The sequence below is a fragment of the Ostrea edulis genome, chromosome 6 (genome assembly GCF_947568905.1).
Source record: "Ostrea edulis chromosome 6, xbOstEdul1.1, whole genome shotgun sequence".
Classification (NCBI taxonomy): Eukaryota; Metazoa; Mollusca; class Bivalvia; order Ostreida; family Ostreidae; genus Ostrea; species Ostrea edulis.
The window spans coordinates 8,957,299-8,978,081 of record NC_079169.1 but is presented as its reverse complement, the minus strand read 5'-3'; the positions used below and the strand labels follow the sequence as shown (position 1 = coordinate 8,978,081).

The 20,783-nt window shown below is 38.4% G+C and overlaps 1 protein-coding gene across 1 annotated transcript; it reads left to right on the top strand.

The window, feature by feature from the left end:
• The first annotated feature begins 3,987 nt into the window (after positions 1–3,987).
• On the top strand, positions 3,988–4,674 carry LOC130047043 (uncharacterized protein K02A2.6-like). The gene has a single exon (XM_056141165.1). The coding sequence runs from the start codon at positions 3,988–3,990 to the stop codon at positions 4,672–4,674; it is 687 nt and encodes a 228-aa protein (XP_055997140.1).
• Positions 4,675–20,783: the final 16,109 nt, after the last annotated feature.

Here is a 20,783-nt window from a genome sequence, read left to right as displayed (position 1 = left end):
TGTTTTTACTTCCCTTTTTCATTATTCACTCATATTGACATGTCGCCAGTTGTCGGTGAGGTATAACAGATTTAGGCCTATGCTTGGCGCTTACGGCTGTAATAGTGAGGGCTCTTTAATGTGCCAACCCCTGTCGCAACACGAGTGATTCTCACTTCTAAATGCCGAGTATTTGACAAAGGAGTAATCACCACCCATGATTACGTTTCAAGTTGGCGCAGCCATACACAAGCGAGGTTCGAAATCACGACTTCCCCGGCTACGAGGTGGTTAAGGAAGTTAGCTCCTGAGATTTTGAGCACAACTGCTCAGGATGCTACAACTAAGTATTTACTGGTTCAATAATGATCTCATTGGAACAAACATATTACACATCTATTATTGAACCATATCCAATTGGAAAAAAAAGTGTGTCAATTCCAATTTTGAAAGGGTTTTGCAGGGACTATATTTTGTGGTGGAAGGATTGATTAATCAAAAAGTTCTAAATCTGCGTGATATTACAGTTTCTGGTTCATCTAATATATCTTCTATTTTTGTACTCCTATACGTGTATTTCAGTTTTATAATTTATGATACAAGTAGTTGAGACTTGAAACTAGATCAAATGTTGAATTTATTAAATTGGTGGATATATCTTTTGAAATAGAACACCGATCCTTAAAAAAGTTTAAATTAATATCCTCGAAATTTTGAATAAAAATTCAATATTTTCGCCAATAGTTTAAAAGTTTGGTCTCCAACCCCCACCTTTTTAAGTCCCATTTTAAATTTTAAGACAGACCTTGAAAATTATGTGAAATTTTGAAATTGACTTTACTCCTATTGTCTTTTGATTTCTATTGCTTATATTGTGTTGACACCAACAAACTAATCAAGTTTAATGAATAACTTTTAAGTGCAAAAAGGTGATGTTTAGAATACTGTAGCTCAATAACAAGCATTACGACCTCAGTTTTTCTTTACAGTTTCCTAATTCTCCTTCAATGTCGAAATTAAATATACACTTCTTTAAAAATTGACATTACTCAAAATGTAAAGTGCGAACCTCTTTAAGAGATTTGTGGGAGTTATTCCGCTTTGTATGTGTGATGTCACACGTTCCTGGGTAAAAGTATTTAGGATGTAGGTTAGATTCTTTTGTCTTGGAATCCAAGGGGCTCTGATGCTCAAGTAATCGCTACGCGGATTGTGGGCGGAGGGATATTTCCTTTGGGTGTGGTTGGTACTGGCTGCATTGCGGTGATAACGAGATTATGATCGATGATCATAATTTTACAGAGGGTGGAGTTTATTCCAGATGGTACAGGTATGTCTTTCATAAAAGTAAGTTAATTAAATTGTGGTTTCAACCTGATTAGGGAACAGTAGACATAGAGAGTCCCTCTGCCTGCAACCAAAATATTAAAATACTATTTTGAGCACTGAAATAAGGTTTTGGTATTATTCGATTCATTGGGTGACTTTATGAGGATGACGAATGCTCTGTGGAGTCTTTAACATGCGGCAGAGGTATAGGGTATTCAGTTTAATAAAGGGTAAGAATAGAGAATACTCATTCTATATAAAAGGTAGCTAATTCAGTTTAATCAAGGGTAGAAATAGAGAATATTCAATGTAAACAAAGGATTGATTGATTGAATATTGTTTAACGCCCTTCTCGAGAACCTTTCATTCATATGGAGACGTCACTATTGCTGCAAACTTTAAGCTATGCTCGGCGCTTACAGCCTTTGAGCAGGGAGGGATCTTTATCATGCCACACCTGGTGTGACATGGGGATAGGACTTGAACACAACTCAGATTTATCTGTATAAAGGCTAGCACCACATCAGACTTAAGTAAATTATTTAAAGGTTTAAACCCTGATGGAAAAGTGTGCAGCAATTTTCCCTCTTCATTAAAAAAGCTATAACGTTTTTTTTTTTTTTTTTTACACGAAGAAGACATTTCCCCTTCAATCTCACCTTTCGTCATCCTTAATCTTCATAATTTTCTTTAAAGAAAAAGGGTTCATAATTTTTATTTTTTCCACAAAATGAAAATATTTAATCTATTTTCCATTATGAATGGGACAGAATATCAGACCATGAGAATGTACCGATAATCCCTGGGTTTTGTTTTAGCTCACTTGAGCTAAAGACTCAATAATGTGAGCGTTTCTGATCAAGAGTATCTGTTGTTAGCTCACCTGAGCTGAGCTGAAAGTTCAAGTGAGCTTTCCTGATCACCTTCTGCCCGTCGTCTGTCCGTCGGTTAACTTTTTACATTTTCGCCTTCTTCTCCAGAACCACTGGGCCAGAAAAGTTCAAATTTACATGGACGCTTCCTGACATTGTGCAGATTCACTTTCGTTAAATCCATGGTCCTTAGGGGTAGATTGGGGCCACAATAGGGAATCAAAGTTTTACATGAAAATACTAGTATATAGAAACAATATGTGTTTGTGAAACACAAATGCCCCCGATAATGGCCAATTCTAAAGATGGCCAATGTCACAAGGACAAATATCTTGGTACCAGTAGAAAGATCTTGTCACAAGTGTAACGTATATGCATTGTATATATCAAACTCTGAGATTATCCCTGTTTACCGCACACACTGATAACCACGTGTTTGCATACTCTTTAATAACATGTACTCGGCATTCTGAAATAAACTGATGTAGAGACAAGACGCATTCTGTTATACTGTACTACTTTACATGGTGTCAGAAGTAAAAGTACTAAGTGAAACTTCTGTATGTGTATCTCTGGATATTTGTCACCATGAGCAATCACGAAGATAATGCTGCTACTGCTCCCTCTATTCCTGTCTTTGTGAATCCAAACATTCCAATACCTGGAAAACTGGATCTTAAAGGAAACCTGTGCACGAACTGGAAAAAGTTCAAGCGGATTTGGAGCAATTATGAAACAGCGTCTACTCTCAAGGAAAAAGACAAGGAGGTGAGAACTGCTACCTTTCTTACTTGCATCGGAGCTGACGCTCTGGATATTTTTGATGGTCTTCAGTTTGACTCTGAAGATGACAAAAAAGACATAGACAAAGTTCTAGAAAAATTTGAATCCTTCTGCATTGGACAGACCAATGAAACTTATGAAAGGTACACTTTCTACAAACGAGACCAAGAAATCAATGAAAACATTGACACTTATGTGGCAATTCTCAGATCTCTAGCGAAAACCTGCAAATTTGATGCTCTAGAAAACGATATGATCCGAGACAGAATTGTACTTGGAATCTGTGACAATGGAACACGCAAAAAGCTACTGCAAGAAGCAAAACTTGTCCTAAGAAAATGCGTTGACATATGCAGAGCAAACGAAAAGTCAACATCGCAACTTAAAACCATGGAGGAAGTTCACGCTGTCAAATTCAAAACCATGCGAAAAACTAAACCGCTGAGAACAACACAAGCGCACAGAAAAGATTTCAAACAAGTCCCAGAAACAAAAGTTCAAAAGGAATGTTTATATTGCGGTAAAGAGCACCTCTTCCGTAAGGAATTGTGTCCAGCATGGGGAAAAACATGCAGGAAGTGCAATAAAATGAATCATTTTTCATCAAAATGTCTGCAGACAAAGCCGAAATCAAAACGGGAACATGTAAAACAAGTCAACCAGGAATCCAGTGACGAGGAATTCATCCTCATGATCGAAAATGTTAATGCCATTGAGAAAAAGATTTTTGCAGAAATCGAAATTGGAAATGATACAGTGAAATTCCAATTGGATTGCGGATCAACCGTAAACGTTCTACCCGAGAAAATTTACAAAGAAGTCTGTAATGACCCCTATCTCAGGATGTTACAAAAGGCAGACATGACTCTGGTAATGTTTAACAAGTCGGAATGCCAACCCCTTGGAAAACGGCGAATAAGCGTCCGCAACCCCAAAAACAATAAAAAAATACAACATAGAAATTGTTGTGGTCGAAGGAAATCTTAATCCTATTCTCGGAGCAAAGGCTGTACAAGGAATGATAATGATAACTGTCAACACAGAAAACATAGCAGCCATTGAGTCAGCCTCCCAAAGCAACTTCATCATTGAAAAATACAGTGACGTATTTAATGGCCTGGGTAAACTGGATGGAAAATTACACCTCGATGTTGACAAATCAGTTACGCCAGTAAAACTACCAACAAGAAAAGTCCCGATTGCAATGAAGGCACCGTTAAAATCTGAAATCGACAGACTGTCAGATTTAGGCGTTTTGGCTCCAGTAACAGAACCGACTGACTGGATATCGTCATTGGTGGCTGTACGGAAGCCCAGTGGGAAAATGCGTCTGTGTATAGATCCCAAACCTCTGAACAAAGCGCTAAAGAGAAATTACTATGCAACACCAACTATAGATGATATTTTGCCAGAACTAAGCCAAGCCAGAATTTTTTCTGTAGTAGACTGCAAGGATGGCTTTTGGCATATTACTCTCGATGATGAGAGTAGTTTTCTCACAACATTCGGAACCTCTTGGGGTAGATATCGATGGCTCCGCATGCCATTCGGTATTAAACCAGCAAGCGAAGAATTCCAGCGGAGAATGGATGAAGCTCTATCTGGTATACATGGAATCAAAGCGATTCATGACGACATAGTCGTATACGGTTGTGGAAACTCGGATGACGAGGCCATACGTGATCACGACAAAAATTATCTACCTTGCTAGAGAGATGCAGGGAGAAAGGAATAAAAATCAACAAAGACAAAATGAAACTAAAATTGCGATCCGTGTCATATTTAGGACACATTATCTCAAGCGATGGACTCAAAGTTGACCCCTTAAAAATCAAGGCAATCATTGAAATGCCAAGACCTAAATGCAAAGCAGACATACAACGTTTACTAGGAATGGTAAATTTTGTCCAGAAATTCGCGCCAAATCTCTCGGAGATAACAGCACCCCTCAGAGACCTACTAAAAGCAGAATCGGAATTTGTGTGGGACAATGCTGTACATGGCAAAACATTTGACGAATTGAAAAAACTACTATCTACGAGTCCTATACTTCGTTTCTTTGATCCTAACCTACCGACGACGGTACAGTGTGACGCATCTGAACGCGGACTAGGAGCCTGTCTCATACAAAATGAGCAACCCGTTGCATATGCATCCCGTGCATTAACGCCTACCGAAGTCAACTACGCACAGATTGAAAAGGAACTACTCGCTGTTCTCTTTGCCATGGAACGCTTTGAGCATTACACACTTGGACGGAAAGTAAAAGTGGAATCAGACCACAAACCACTAGAAATCATCAGCAAGAAAAGTTTAGTTTCCGCTCCTAAACGTCTTCAACGAATGCTCTTGCGTCTTCAGAAGTTTGATTACGAGATCACATACAAACGAGGTCTTGAAATGTATCTTGCTGATACACTGAGTCGAGCCTATCTGCCAACTGTACAGATACAAAGAAATGATTCTGAAGACAGAGTACTCGCCATTACCGACCGTGCAAAATCTGAAAAAGATGCAGAGTCCGTTACAATGAGTGAATACGTCACCATCTCGTCCGAAACTCTAAAGAAAATCAAATCTGCAAACTCGCGTGATGAAACAATGCAAAAGCTGTACAAAACAATCAAAGATGGTTGGCCGGAGCGAGATGAACTGACACCCGATATACAGATCTTCTACAGATTCAGAGACGAATTGACTTCACAGGATGGTTTAATTTTCAAAGGAGACCGCATTGTTATTCCACCTACATTGAAATGTGAAATTCTTCAAAAGGTACACTCCAGCCACATTGGTATTCAAGGATGTTACCGTAGAACCAAAGAATCACTATATTGGCCAAACATGATGAAAGATATCGAATCTTTTATCAAGGAATGTCCAGTCTGCGCTACCATACAGGGTGAGCAAGGCAAAGAAACTCTCATTTCGCATGAAATTCCCGATAGACCATGGCAGAAAATTGGAACTGACCTCTTTCAATTTGATGACAAACAATATCTCATCACTGTTGATTACTATTCCGATTTTTTTGAAATTGATCGTCTACATGATAAAAAGTCAAAGGAAGTCATCACCAAACTCAAGGCACAAATGGCCAGACACGGAATTCCTGAAATTTTGATTTCAGACAACGGCCCGCCTTACAATAGCAAGGAATTTGCTTATTTCTCAGAGAACTATGAGTTCAAGCATACTACGTCATCGCCATTGTACCCAAAATCTAATGGGAAAGTTGAAAATGCAGTTAGAATTGCAAAAAACCTAATGAAGAAATGCCAATTAGATAAAAGCGATCCTTTCCTCGCTCTATTAGATTGGAGAAATACTCCCTCTGAAAATATTGGAACTTCTGCAGTTCAACGACTAATGGCACGCCGTACAAGAACTCTGCTACCAATCAAAACCGAACTTTTGAAACCAGCCCTAACCCCAAATGTCAAAGAGCGATTGAGAGAACGGAAACATAGATCAGCATTTTACTACAATCGCACAGCGAAAGACCTACCAGAGATTAAAAGTGGGGAAACCGTGAGAATTCGACCTTTTGGACATGAAAAAAATTGGACGAAGGCAAAGGTCAACGAAAAAGTAAACATCCGCTCGTATCAAGTGATCACGGAGGATGGTCGCCTCTATCGACGAAACAGAAAACATTTGCGTTGCACAAATGAGCCCTTTGTCGAAAATAACGAGGTAGTGACAGATAAGACCGTTAGTACAGCTGAAAACACACCACCATCAGCAGATAAGACTACAATTGAAAATCATAAACCACCGTCAGCAGATAAGACCAATTATGCTCTGACTTCAACCAGGAGATCTACCAGAGAAATTAAATTGCCGAAACGATACGAGGACTTCAAAATGTATAAGTGATTATATAAAGTGATGAGGCATAATAATCCTCAAATATATATATATAGTGTAAATATATATCCCGATATTTTAGAGACAAAAGATAGTTCTTATTTTTATCATAACTCTGAATTATTAATTTAATTCATAACACTTTGTTAATTTTGCAGTATTTTTTCACTCTCTTATAATGTAAAATAAGAATAATTAAAGAAGGGGGATGTAACGTATATGCATTGTATATATCAAACTCTGAGATAATCCCTGTTTACCGCACACACTGATAACCACGTGTTTGCATACTCTTTAATAACATGTACTCGGCATTCTGAAATAAACTGATGTAGAGACAAGACGCATTCTGTTATACTGTACTACTTTACAACAAGAAATGCTTATATGCAATATGAAAGCTCTAATATAAATTTACCATTTAGAAGTTATGACGAATGTCAAATTTTTTAAAAGTAGGTCAAACTCCAAGGTCAAGGCCACAGGGTTAAACATTTTGGTACCCACGGAAAGGTTTTGTCACAAGAAATACTCATGTGAAATACCAAAGTTCTAGCACTTACTGTTCAAAAGTTATTAGCAAGGTTAAAGTTTCTTACAGAATGACAGAATGATAGAATGACAGACAGCACAAAAATAATATGCCCACCCCCACCCCTGATCTTCGATCTCGGGGGCATAAAAAATCTTTATAAATCTTCTTCTCAAGAACCACTAGTCCAGACATGGTCCGTGTGTCAAGTTCTTTACATGACAGCTTTCTGACATAGTGCAGATTTAGGTTGGGGTCACAATAGGGGATCAAAATTGTACATGCAAATATATAGGGGAAATTTTTAAATATGGACCAAGGTGACTCATGGGTCTCTTATTTTTATATTGCAGCGGTGGCTTAGAGGTTAGACCGTTCGCCCCGCATGCGGAAGGCCGGGGTTTGAACCCCAAACGCGACAGACCTAAGTCTTTAAAACAGGTAGAGACAGTTCCATCGCCAAACGCTAGGCATCAGGTGTGAATGTCACGGGTCCTCGGAGACGACCTTAAAAACGGATGTCACGTGTCACAGTAGGTGTGGCACGCTAAAGAACCCTCACTGCTCAATGGCCGTAGGCGCCGAGTAAAGGTCTTTGAAGCCCTTCAACGATCTTGGCGACTGGTCTTCCAATTTTCGCCTCAATAGATTCACTTTATTTTGAAACTGGGTGGGAACCCCTTTCTGATAGAAGACAATTAGCTAAATTAACAAATATGTTTAAAATCCATAACAATTTAGTTCCCCAATATCTGAAAGAAATTTGCCCAAATACTCGCAGAAATTTATCATCATATGATACCCGTAATTCTAGCGACTACACACTGCCTAGATGCAGACTTGAATTATATAAAAAGTCCTTTATTCCCGACACAGTTAGGAAATGGAACTTGCTGAGTACAGAAATAAAGGAGATAACTTCAATTGATAAATTTAAAAAACACATTAAAATAGCACCCTCAAAACCACCTTTATACTATTCATATGGCCAGCAATATGTTAATATTATTTATACCAAATTAAGACATTCTTGCATTTTAAATAATGATCTTTATCGAAAAAACATCATTGCTTCTCCAAATTGTATATGTGGTCATATTGAAGATGCCCATCATTTCTTTTTTGCATGCAAAAGATACACTCAAGCAAGAATTTGTTTTTTCAATGAACTGCTTCAGCTAAATGATATTGCTATTGTCGATACCCACCTTTTATTATGGGGAAATGAATATTTTTCAAATGATGTAAATTTTTATATTTTCAGAGCAGTTCAGAAGTTTATTAAGAACTCTAACAGATTTTAATCGGACCTATATATCATAATTTTAAAATATGTTTTGCATTTTATGCCTGATTATGTACTTACATGAACCTAAACATACATTGTATATCATCATAATTGTACATTATAACTAATATTATATTTTCTGTGGTATGACAATCTTTATTTGTACATGTATAGCATAATATATTTTGTATACGGGAGAGGTTGTGTAAGTTGCTAGAACTTGTAACCAATCCTTTTGTATATTAATACAATAAAATGATCTTGACGACATCTCCATTTGAGTGAAAAATTGTCGAGAGAGACGTTAAACACGATACAATCAATCAATCAATCAATCAATCAAATGTCACATCGGGCGGGGCATTCATATCCTATGGATATATTTCTAGTTCTCGTGTTTGGGAAGGGGGTGACCTCTAGATACACATTTCATGCATTATACTTGCACAAGAGAAGATGAAATTTCAATTTGAAAAGAAAACTGTACATTTACTTATATTGGAGAAAGTCACAATGCCATTGTTGAATTGTGCTGGATTATTGTTTTTCTTTGACTGCGTGGATTCAGAGAGTGGGTTTTTACTGGTTAATATAAACATAAGATCCAAATGTATTTTGTTTTCCACATGTTTTCTATGAATGAAATATGCGCCTTACAGTTAACAACCAACGGTTATTAATCAGTTCATGAACACTTATATGTCTGAAATGTTCCACAGACTACTTGATATTTCCTCAGTTTTATCCAAATATCCTATACATGTTTATCTGAGGAACACTCAGGGTTAAATACATGGAAGCTGACATTATATGCCGTCATCAACAGTCAAGTCTGCGCATTAATTCAAAGTTATGCAAACTTACCTTATAGATACTAAATGTTGTTTAATTTAGGATACATGCAAATGCTAAGATTTAGTTATGATTCAGTCTTTCATTGCTGGTGTAGCGGACAGTATAAGAGGGAACTTATACTGCCTCGCTAGAGAGCTAGCTTTTCTAGTGATGTGGTAGAGTGCCTCTCTTGATCACACAAGTTAAGCAAAGGCGAGCGTGATCAGCACTTGGCTGGGTGACCGCTACACGTTACAAATTGGTGGCAGCGGTGGGATTCTGGTATTTGGCGGGAGGCCTGCTGAAGGTAGAGTCTCTTCGGAGGTCTGGGTACGGACGTGGATTCGTCCGGGGACGATGGTGGTTGTCGTCGGGAACGGCGGATGCCCTTACTGACCTGGTGCCAGACACTCAAGAGAACTCACGCTCAGCTTCGGGACGAAGCTTCCCTGAGTGGGGGAAAGGGTAGCGGACAGTATAACAGGGAACTTATACTGCTCTCGCTAAAGAGCTAGCTTTTGTAGTGATGCGATAGAGTCGCAAGTTAAGCAACAACGAGCGTGATCAGCACTTGGCTGGGTGACCGCTACACGTTACACTGTTCTCATAACAGTCCCAATTCATTTTTACTCATTTGGAACTATTTTGCTCATGCCCAAAGATATATTTTCTTCCTTATTGGTAGTGCAGTGAATTCAGCATCTTTTTGAAGCAATTAACCAGATAAATTATTTCATGATTTCTATTGAATCAATTCATATTACTTTGTATATCATTTTTAGCAAAGTGGCAGTTTGCACGAATTGAGTATTAATTTTCCCTGTTATGTATTGTCGGGAAATTCGCGTAATTTGATTGGCTAATTCGTAGCTTCTGAGACTATATACGAGAGAAAGAAGCCCAGTTTCGATAGATAGCTTTCACAATCACATCAGTGTCAGGACAAAGAGAGGGAAACTGAGGTGCAAAATGAATTTGTTAACGAAAGATTATAACTATTATAAATAAACTATTTAATACGTCTTTCCTATTTAGTATTTGGATAAATTACCATAACTTAACTTGACAAGTGCAGAATCCTGACAAATAAATTCCTGACACAAATAAAATCCTGACAAATAAATTTCTGACAGTTGAAATCCTGACGACTGCCGAATCCTGACAAATGAAATCCTGACATCTAATTTTCTGACAATTTAATTCCTGACAACCTAAAATTATTGAACACCATCATTGATACTTGTTCTCATGCAAAATTAATAATTCATACGTTCGGTGAAATGAAGCAAATCATTTGCAACCGTTCTTTGAAGCTTGCGTCAACATGTTTCTTGTATGTATTCATATGCATTGTTTGATGTGAAGAAAGCAAACATTTGATCTGTAAAGAACTTGTGGTTATGCGTGGTGAGGATTTCTAGAGGCCAGCCTGTTAAAATAATAAACGGTAAATATTGTTTAATTGATGACTATTCAATTGTTGGTTTAATGCTCGCAAATAAGAACAAACTATAGGGTAAACGTTAATTACACTTTCACTTCCACAGAAAAAGTCGCGTGGGGATCCGGGTTAGAATAGGTCCTCCGTAACCCTTGCTTGTCGTAAAAGGCGACTAAATGGGGCGACCCATGGATGAGACTGCAACAACGGAGACCCCGTATCACAGCAGGTGTGACACGATAAAGATCCCTCCCTGCTCAAAGGCCATTAGCGCCGAGCATAGGCCTACATTTTGCAGCCCTTCACCGGTAATGGTGACGTCTCTATGTGTGTGAAATATTCTCGAAAGGGACGTTAAACAATACACAGAAAAACATCTTTCTTGATACCGTTTGTGTAACTCAATGGTAGAGCGTTCGTTTCCTAACTGGAAGGTCTTGAGTTCGAGTTAAGCTTATGCCATGTCCGCGTCAAACCTAAGACGTAAACAGTGCGTAGCGATTGGTCCTTCACTAAACGCTCGGCATTTAGAAGTGAGAGTCACGGGTCTTTCGGATATGGCCTTAAAAACGGAGATCTCATGTCGCGGTAAGCGTTGGCATATTAATGAACCCTCACTGCTTCGGCACCGTAAGCTCTAAATGTACTACACCTACAACTGGTGACGTCTCAATTTGAGTGAAAAATTCTTGACGGGACGTATTAAAACAAACTACAGCCTTTCTTGATTTGCAGTACACACTGAGCTGATATATTCACAGGGAAAACATCCCCACCTTCGGCACATATGCTTTTTCTGAATTATTTAGCACCATCTCGTTATTTATGCATTACTTAAAATGTAATTTTACGTGTGCTCTTTAATTTTCTCTCATTTACAAGCTTTAAGGTAATTCCACCCCTCTAAAATTATAGGTTCAACAATCTTATATTTGATTTTTTTTTTAAAATCTTTTATTTAATTCAATATCAACAAATATATAAATCATTCATCAACATTATTTCCTTACAGCAACAATGTTCTACATATTCAAATAATGAATTTGCAGTTCAATATATAATACAATTTTATGCAATAAAGTTTACAATAGTTAGATTGAATTGTCAAGTCATACCTATTCATAAATACACAAAAACAAAACTATTGTTTACCGCATGAAAGGCTACCTTCGTTTACCTGTAAGGCACACTACCACATACATCAAGAGTCCAACTGCCTCCAGGTAAACAAAATGTGAAGGAGTTGTCTCCTTCCACACCGGGCCTCTCATACACAAAATTCAAATCAAGAAGTATCAAATGTTGTACAAACTTTCTCAAATATATTTTGAATACATATATTTGAATACGATTTTTCTGCAATGTATTGATATGTATTTAAGGCCCGTTTCACTGAGATATATAAATTTTCACTGTTACAAGATGTTTCAGTTAGTCTACATTTCATTTTATATTTATAAATCTTCCGTGCAATGAAAGAAATAAAAAGATTTAGTACATTGTTAATCATTTCCATATCTTTTACATGCACTGCAGGCATATATAAGGTGTTCTATGTTTTCAATTTCACTAGTTTTCACAATATTTTCGTATATTTGGATTCCATTTGCTAACATTCAAATTATTATTCAAAAGTTTATGTAACAATTTATAGTTAAACTCTGATATTTGTTTATCTGAAATTTTTGCGACTTTTAAAGATAAATTGTCTTCCATAAAGATTTCGGAATGTCAAACTTTTCCGTCCAAAAGTTTTCTGTGATTAATGATTGGCTTAATGAGCTTGTTATCAACTAATTTATCCAAGATGTATGACACAAGAACACATATTAAATGAATTATGAATTTATTACGTTAATGGCGTTACTGGCCGCGGTGAAGGAAATTGAGGCTACCAATGCATAGGGCCACCTCGCACAAAAGTTCACACAAAAGTGACGGCCCATCAAGAGGCTCATTGTGCAATGGGTTATCGCAAAGGCACAAGCGTCACGAAAACAACAAATCACAAATATGACGGCCCATCAAGAGGCTTAATGCGCATTAGCACAAACGTCACGCAATCAACAAATTCACAAAATGTGACGGCCCATCAAGAGGCTCATTGTGCAATGGGTGATCGCAAAAGCACAATCGTCACGAAAAACAAATTCAAAGCACAAACTTTACAAATAATCATTCAAAATGTCAAAGGCAACAAATGTTCATACAAGTATATATATGGGAATGTATGGTGTCCATTCACCAGGTTCATGGTAGTTTAGTCAACTGCAAAACGTATTTACAGGATGACGAATCAACATACTCAAAGCTAAATAGACAGTTCGAATATCACATCAGAATTTGTTTCCAGATGGTTGACACTCTTCCATTGGAGTAGGGGTGTGACGAAACACGCCACTTGCAAGGGCCATGAACATGGCTCTGCAACCGCCACCAATGGAGTGCCCACAATGGTGACGGCGGCAGCTCCCCAACTCCAATGGTCACCGCTGGCCAGTGAATACGTTCCCCTAGAGTTAGACTGGAAAGCCTATTGTATCGCAACAAGTGAAGTTTAGAAGGGCCCCCTGGAAGTTATTTAAAAACAAATCATTGCCAAACTGAGATAAGTGAACCCCATCAGAGTCAAAGAGGGACGGTGGTTTGGCGCTGAATTGTGGGTGTTTAATATGACGGCCACCCCGAACTGACAAAAACCTGATAGCTTCCCTATCCATTCTACCTCTGATCCTGTTCATTGCCCTGGTATTATTTGAAAAACGCCAGGAGAACCTTGGCAATGACGAGGACCAGACGATAGAGGTGGTAGGAAACATGGCACGAATTTGTAACAAAGTAGAAATTAGAATTTGCAACAGGCGCTCCGTTGTAGTCTGTCCCACATTGTTGGCTCCACAATGAATAATTAAGAAGGCGGGTGGATTTTCGTACCGTAATAAGGTCGTTAGTTTGGGAGCAAGGTCCTGCAGCTTCATGCCGCTATAGCCCTGCCACCAAATGGAGATATTGTCCAAGTTGAGGTTGAGCCCCCCAAGTCTAGTAGCTGCAAAACTGGCCACTCTCTTTATAATTGAAGATCCCACAATCCAACCACTTGTTACATCTAAAATTCTTGGTGTGAATTAGCTTGGGGCAGCAAATACTGGCATATAAATGAATTAAAGCCAAACAATGACAATACAAGTATATTCAACGAATATAAGAATGGAACACGTTGGAGCGCCTTCGCCCTGCTGCTTGAATAACATTACTGTGTGCCCCTTGCATAGCCAGGGTAGTAGCTGCTCCTATTCTAAATGAATGGGAGTTATAATTTGTGGTGTCAATCCCAAGGATAGTCAAACACCTGTTTAATGTTGCACAAAACTGATAACGAGTTAGAGGCTGTCCCCCAAAATGAACAAACAAGGGGCCCTTTTTCGCAGGATGGGATTGTATATAAGCCTGCATAGAGGCAAATGGGCATGCTGTGGCATGGGATGCTGTAATACTGAGAATTGTACCTACACCTAACTGGTCGGTCTTTGAACGCTTAATAGTGAGTTGAATTTTGGACTGAAGCAAAATAACGTACATCGAACTGTAGTATAGATTGATGATTGTTGCCTTTAGATAGTGCAATTTCACCTATGCGCAAGAAGGCATGAAATGTCAATGTAAAGGCCGCGGAAAATAATTTGGTTTCATAAAGGTTGTGACATGCTGAGTGTAAAATTGAAACGATACGGTTCAAAAGCTCCAATGTAATGGGCAGTCGCGAGTCTTTACTATGCGTGCTAGTTCTTTGCATGCCCTGCAAAAGTTTTCTGATGATAAACTGACCAGTAGGGTCAATATTGTGCGAGACTTTGGTATAAAAACTAATTGCCACAATGTACGATTGCGCTGTGGAGTGTTTGTAGCCCATTATTGACAAGTATGCGATGAACTGTGTGATGTGCGAGTCCGGTGGAGGCCAAATCTGTTGGAGATTATGTATCCTACGAAATGCCTTAAAGGCCTTGATGCCTACACGATGTGATGATTTAGTGTTGGTTGCTACCGAAGAATCTAACAACTGATGGATCTGACTTCTGAGAGCCTCTTCAGGAATTGGACTGGGATTGGCCGGGGGTGTTCGTCTGCTTGTGGCGCAGCCAACCTCATGATGTCCCACTGTTTACGAGATATTGCGTCAGCAATTACATTAACTTTGCCTGGTATATGTTCGGCTTTGAACTGAATATTGTGTTTGAGTGCCATAAGTACTAATGGTCTAATAAAATGCATTACCCTCTGTGACTTAGCAGACTCTTTGTTTAGAATGTGTACCAGGGCAAGGTTGTCCACGTGAAGAATAACTTTTTTGTTTTGCAAACTGAGGCCCCATATTGTAAAGGCTAGGACGATAGGCACTAATTCCAGAAAAGTTATGTCCCTCAAAATTGGGGTGTTTAACCAACTGGTTGGCCACGATAAATGAGCCCACTGACCTTGAAAGTAACACCCACAACCCAGGTTGACAGAACCGGCACTATCTGTGAAAAGTCGCAAGGTGTCTGGAGTCGCCCATTCACTTTCAGGAAAATACACAATGCCATTAAAATTATTTAAAAATTCCAACCAAATATACAGGTGCTGACGTAGGGGCTCAGTGATCCTGATATGATGGTAATGCCTATATGTCCCTGATAATGCATTGTAAAACCGTCTTATAAAAGCCCGACTTCCAGGTATAGCTCGGCTGAAGAAATTGAGCTTACCAACTAACGTCTCCAATTCTGCAAAACGGATTTTTTTGCGAGAAATCCCACTTTGTAATAGTTGTTGGAGTTCAACAATTTTGTGTACTGGTATCAGAATTTGCATCTTAACCGTATCTATATCTAACCCCAGGAAAGTGAGGTGCGTGGTAGGCTCAATGGTTTTGTCTGGGTTCAGGGGTACACCTAACTCGGCGCAAATATCTTGAAAACTATGCAACAAGGTGAGGCAGTGGTTTGAATTGTGTCGACCGGCAAATATGAAATCATCCAAGTAATGATGTACTGTGTTGAGATGCGTTTTGAATTTAACGACCCATTCCAAAAAAGAGGAAAAAGTGTCAAATATTTTACATGATATTGAGCAACCAAAGGGGAGGCATTTATCAATGAAATATGCACCCTTAATATATAGACCCAAGAGCTCAAAATCACCAGGGTATATGGGCAATAAACGGAATGCATTTTTTATGTCAGCCTTTGCTAGGAGAGCTCCCTTACCTAATGTACTTATGGTCTCAACTACTGTGTCAAATTTGGTATACGAGACAGAGGTGAAAGCCGGATCTATGTTGTGATTGATACTAAAGGACGGGGGGTAAGATAAATGCATAATCATTCTCCAACCCCCATCTGACTTGGGAACAACCCCAATTGGGGATACATGTAAATTATGCATAGGTGGCCTAGGATAGGGACCTCCCATACGACCAGCTGCAACCTCACTAAAAAAATTTTCCTGAAACACTTGCTCATGATCCAAGGCTGACGATAAATTTTTTGAAAAAACTGAAATCCGGGGCCCAGAGTATTGAAGCCTAAATCCATGACAAAAACCATCTAACAAATATTCAGCCGTAACTAGGTCTGGGTAACTATCCAAATATTTCAGTAAAGAGTTAATAATTACTGGGGAAAGGCCTAGGTCCCATGTGCTTGTGTTGTGCGGGGTTTCGATTCCATGACTGTTGCGCTGGGCCTGATTTGTGGCGAAACGACTTGTTAGTGCTTGCTGTTGGTGCCCGAAAAGCATGATTGAAACTAGCATTGGATTGACTAGAGGTTATGTTGGGGTTGGTGCACGACAGCGATGGGTGTTTGCCATTGCATTTCAGGCAGCGGTGGGCATACCCACATTGCACTTTGTCACATGCACCCTTATAATTATAATCGAAGCACTTGTGAAGGGGATTAGTGCCTGGCCTATCTGGTGTGGGGGTCATATAGAGTAGCAACAGTTCACTATCTACTGTTCCCCAGTCTCGAGAAGGGTTGTGCGCCATTCTTAGACGAAACTGCTCGTCGTAGGTAGCCCACCCCATGGATTTCATAGAACCTAGGCGAATATCGTGCAAGTATTTAAACAACTGCTGTGTTCTATGTGGGTGTGCTGCCGTGTAGATGCTAGCATAAATAAGGAAAGCATCAGACCATCTCTCGACTGAAACAATTTTGTTGGAGTACTTTGGCTGCGTAACAAGATTGCCCTGCGAGTCAATGGTTAGAGTGGCAGCTGACTGGGTATTGACTGGATTCCTAACGAGCAGCACCGCTAAGTTGACAAATTCCCCCGCGATAATTTTTTGCTTAGTAGAATGGTCTACATGGTACCCAATGGGAAAATCAATAGAATCTTGCAAGGGGGGGGGGAGGGAAGATGGGCATTTTGCATATTGCTAACGTCAGGTGCTATAGACCTAGGTAAGCTAGATGAGCAGGCACTTACCCCAGTATCAATTGTGGGAAATTGACTAGCTAATTGTGGAGGGTGTACAACCGGGGGAACAAAATAAGCCATACCCGGATTCTGTTCTGTGATTGCCGAGTTGTCCAACTGTGGGGCCTGTGAGGATGCCTGGGAGCCTCGACTTGCTGCCGTGGACTCCGTGCGTTGGTCCTGCTGTCCGCGACGTCGGGTGTTGTTGCCCGATGCTGAAGTCAGTGGAGGAGACTGCCTGTGTGGCTCAGAGGTGGTCACCGCGGATTGATCTTGCCGCCGGCGGTGACCGCGTGTGACATGAGGTTCCGGCTTGGGCAGAGTTCTAGCTATCCGGCTGGGTCTCTTGGGTTTTGTCTTAGGCATGGTTACCAGTAACAATATAGAAATTAATAATAATAATAATAATAATAAAATAAGAAATACAAGTTATCGGTATAGATATAATGATATTGTAGTTGGGAACAAATTAAATGTGCAGCGAGGGATGGCACGTTGGTGTAACGAATTTCCCAATCCGTTCCAATCTGAATAAAATCAAGCCATCCGTACACCGCTAGCAATAAAACATTAAAATAAATGTCTAAATAAACTAAATCAAACACATTAGCTGCAAAACTGTTGAATTCAGAGGATATTTTTAGGAGCGAATTTTTGTACGTCTTACCGATCTAAATATAGGGTTGACAATTTATAGTTAAACTCTGATATTTGTTTATCTGAAATTTTTGCGACTTTTAAAGATAAATTGTCTTCCATAAAGATTTCGGAATGTCAAACTTTTCCGTCCAAAAGTTTTCTGTGATTAATGATTGGCTTAATGAGCTTGTTATCAACTAATATGTTATTGAAGAAAGATGTTTTGATATTCAATATGTTGACAAAATTATTTCCTTTAAATAATCATGCATGTTGTCTTTAATATTAATATAGGGAGCTTTTTTTGCAGTCAAATATACGGGTAAAGCGGTTGAACATTGTTTTTAAAATATAGTATTCACAGATAATAGTGTTTCTATGAGAGATTAAATCTTGAAAATATTTTAAATCTCTAAATATACCATTCTTATCCTATAAATCTTTGATGTATAGAACTCCTGACTTGACCCAATTGGAAAAATAAATTGGATTTTGAACTGAAATTGGTTATTTTTCCAAATTGGTAAAGATAAGAATTCGTCCGAAGTAGTCATAGAGATATCTTTAATCATTTTGGTATTGTTAAAAGCGCAAATTACTTCTTTATAGAACAACGGCAGAAATGTCATATCTTTATATTCTTTTACATCTCAGCGATAAATTTTCTTTTTGAAAATTATGTTCAAGAAATGTTAAGAGGCTGGATTTAGTACTTAGCAGACGTGCAATCCAAGACGCTTTTAATGAGAACTTGGATTCAACATCAATAATATTAATTTCACCTTTCAATTCCTTTCTTTAAGTGTATTTCTTTTTATTCTTTCCCTGCTATTACATACGAAATTAAATATCTTTCTGCTCAGTTGCATCAGGCGGATTGGGAATTATCGACACATTGTATTGCAATTTAGAAATAATGAGATAATTGATTATTTCTTATTTACCAAAAATTGTTAAATTTCTTTTCCCCCCAGTTATCGAGTATGCTAATAATTTGATTATTTTTTCCTATCCAATTTTTTCTTGACACAATATTTTGTTATGTCCTATAAATATACCACGTGTTTTAACTGGAATACTGTAAACACATCTTCAATCTTTTCACATGTGTTTTTAGCTCACCTGAGCTAAAAGCTTAAGTGAGCTATTCTGATCACCCGTATTCCGGCGTCCGTCCGTCTGTCCATCTGTAAACTTTTAACATTTTTGACCTCTTCTCAAAAATCACTGGGCCAATTTCAACCAAAGTTGGCACAAAACATCCTTAGGTAAAGGGAATTCTAAATTGTTAAAATAAAGGGCCAGGCCAACTTCCAAGGGGAGATAATCAAGAAAATGTAAAAACAGAGTAGGGCCATTAAAAAATCTTCTCAAGAACTACTGGGCCAGAAAAGATGAAATTTATAGATAGGCTTTATTAGGTAGTGCAAATTCTAAATTGTTAAAATCATGGCTCCCGGGGAGTGGATGGGGCCACGATAGGGGATCAAAGTTTTATATACAAATATATAGGAAAAATCTTCTTCTCAAGAACCACTGAGCCAGAAACGCTGAGATTTACATGAAAGCTTCCTAATATAATGCAGATTCTAAATTGTTAAAACCATGGCCCCCGGGGATCGGATGGGGCCACAATAGGGGCTCAAAGTTTTACATACAAATATATAGGAAACATCTTTAAAAATCTTCTCAAGAACCACTGAGCCAGAAAAGCTGAGATTTATATGAAAGCTTCCTGATATAATGCAGATTTTGAATTGTTAAAATCGTGGCCCCGGGGATCGGATGGGGCCCACAATAGGGGATCAAAGTTTTACATATAAATATATAGGAAAAATCTTCTTCTCAAAAACCACTGAGCCAGAAAAGCTGAGATTTATATGAAAGCTTCCTGATATAATGCAGATTTAGGTTTGTTAAAATCATGCCCCCTGGGGTAGGTTGGGGCCACAATAGGGAATCAAAGTTTTACATACAAATATGTAGGGAAAATCTTTAAAAATCTTCCCAAGAACCATTGGGCCAAAGAAGTTCACATTTACATGAAAGCTTCCTGACATAGTGTAGATTCAAGTTTGCAAAAACCATCGCCTCCACGGGTAGGGTTGGGGCCATAATAGGGACTACGGTTTTACATGCAAATATATATGGAAAATCTTCTGATATGGACCAAGGTGACTCAGGTGAGCAATGTGGCCCATGAGCCTCTTATTTTAAAGAACCTAGCAATATACATTCTTATTTCTTTAGATTAAACTTTAGACGTGCGACTCCAGAGAATTGTTTTACTGTGTTAATTACTTGTTTTATTGATTGCACATCCTTTGGGGAACTCGTGGAATCATCTGCATGTTGTATAAATTTTATCTTTCTGTTAATTCCAATTTTAAATCCATGTATTTGTGTCAGAAGATCTAATTCTTGTAGCTATCTCTGCTGTGATGATGAACAGTAATGGTGATTGATATTGGACATCCTTGACGAATACCTCTAGTCATTTTAGAAGTTTTAGATATGTAACCGTTATTTTTTACTTGAAATAAAGGTTTATTGTATAAGGTTGTAATCCAGTTGATAAAATGATAAAATTTGTTCCAAAATTTAAAGCTCTTTAAAGTTTCAATCATAATACTCCATTCTACGGTATCAATGGCTTTTTCGAAATCTAACAATAATAAAATGCCATCTTCGTTATGATCTTCACAGAAGTCAAAAATATCTTGAATTAATCGAGCATTATTTCCAATATATCTG

What these genes read in the sequence shown, in the direction of transcription:
- LOC130047043 (XM_056141165.1), top strand. Translation starts at nt 3,988, where the DNA reads ATGATAACTGTCAACACAGAAAACATAGCAGCCATTGAGTCAGCCTCC.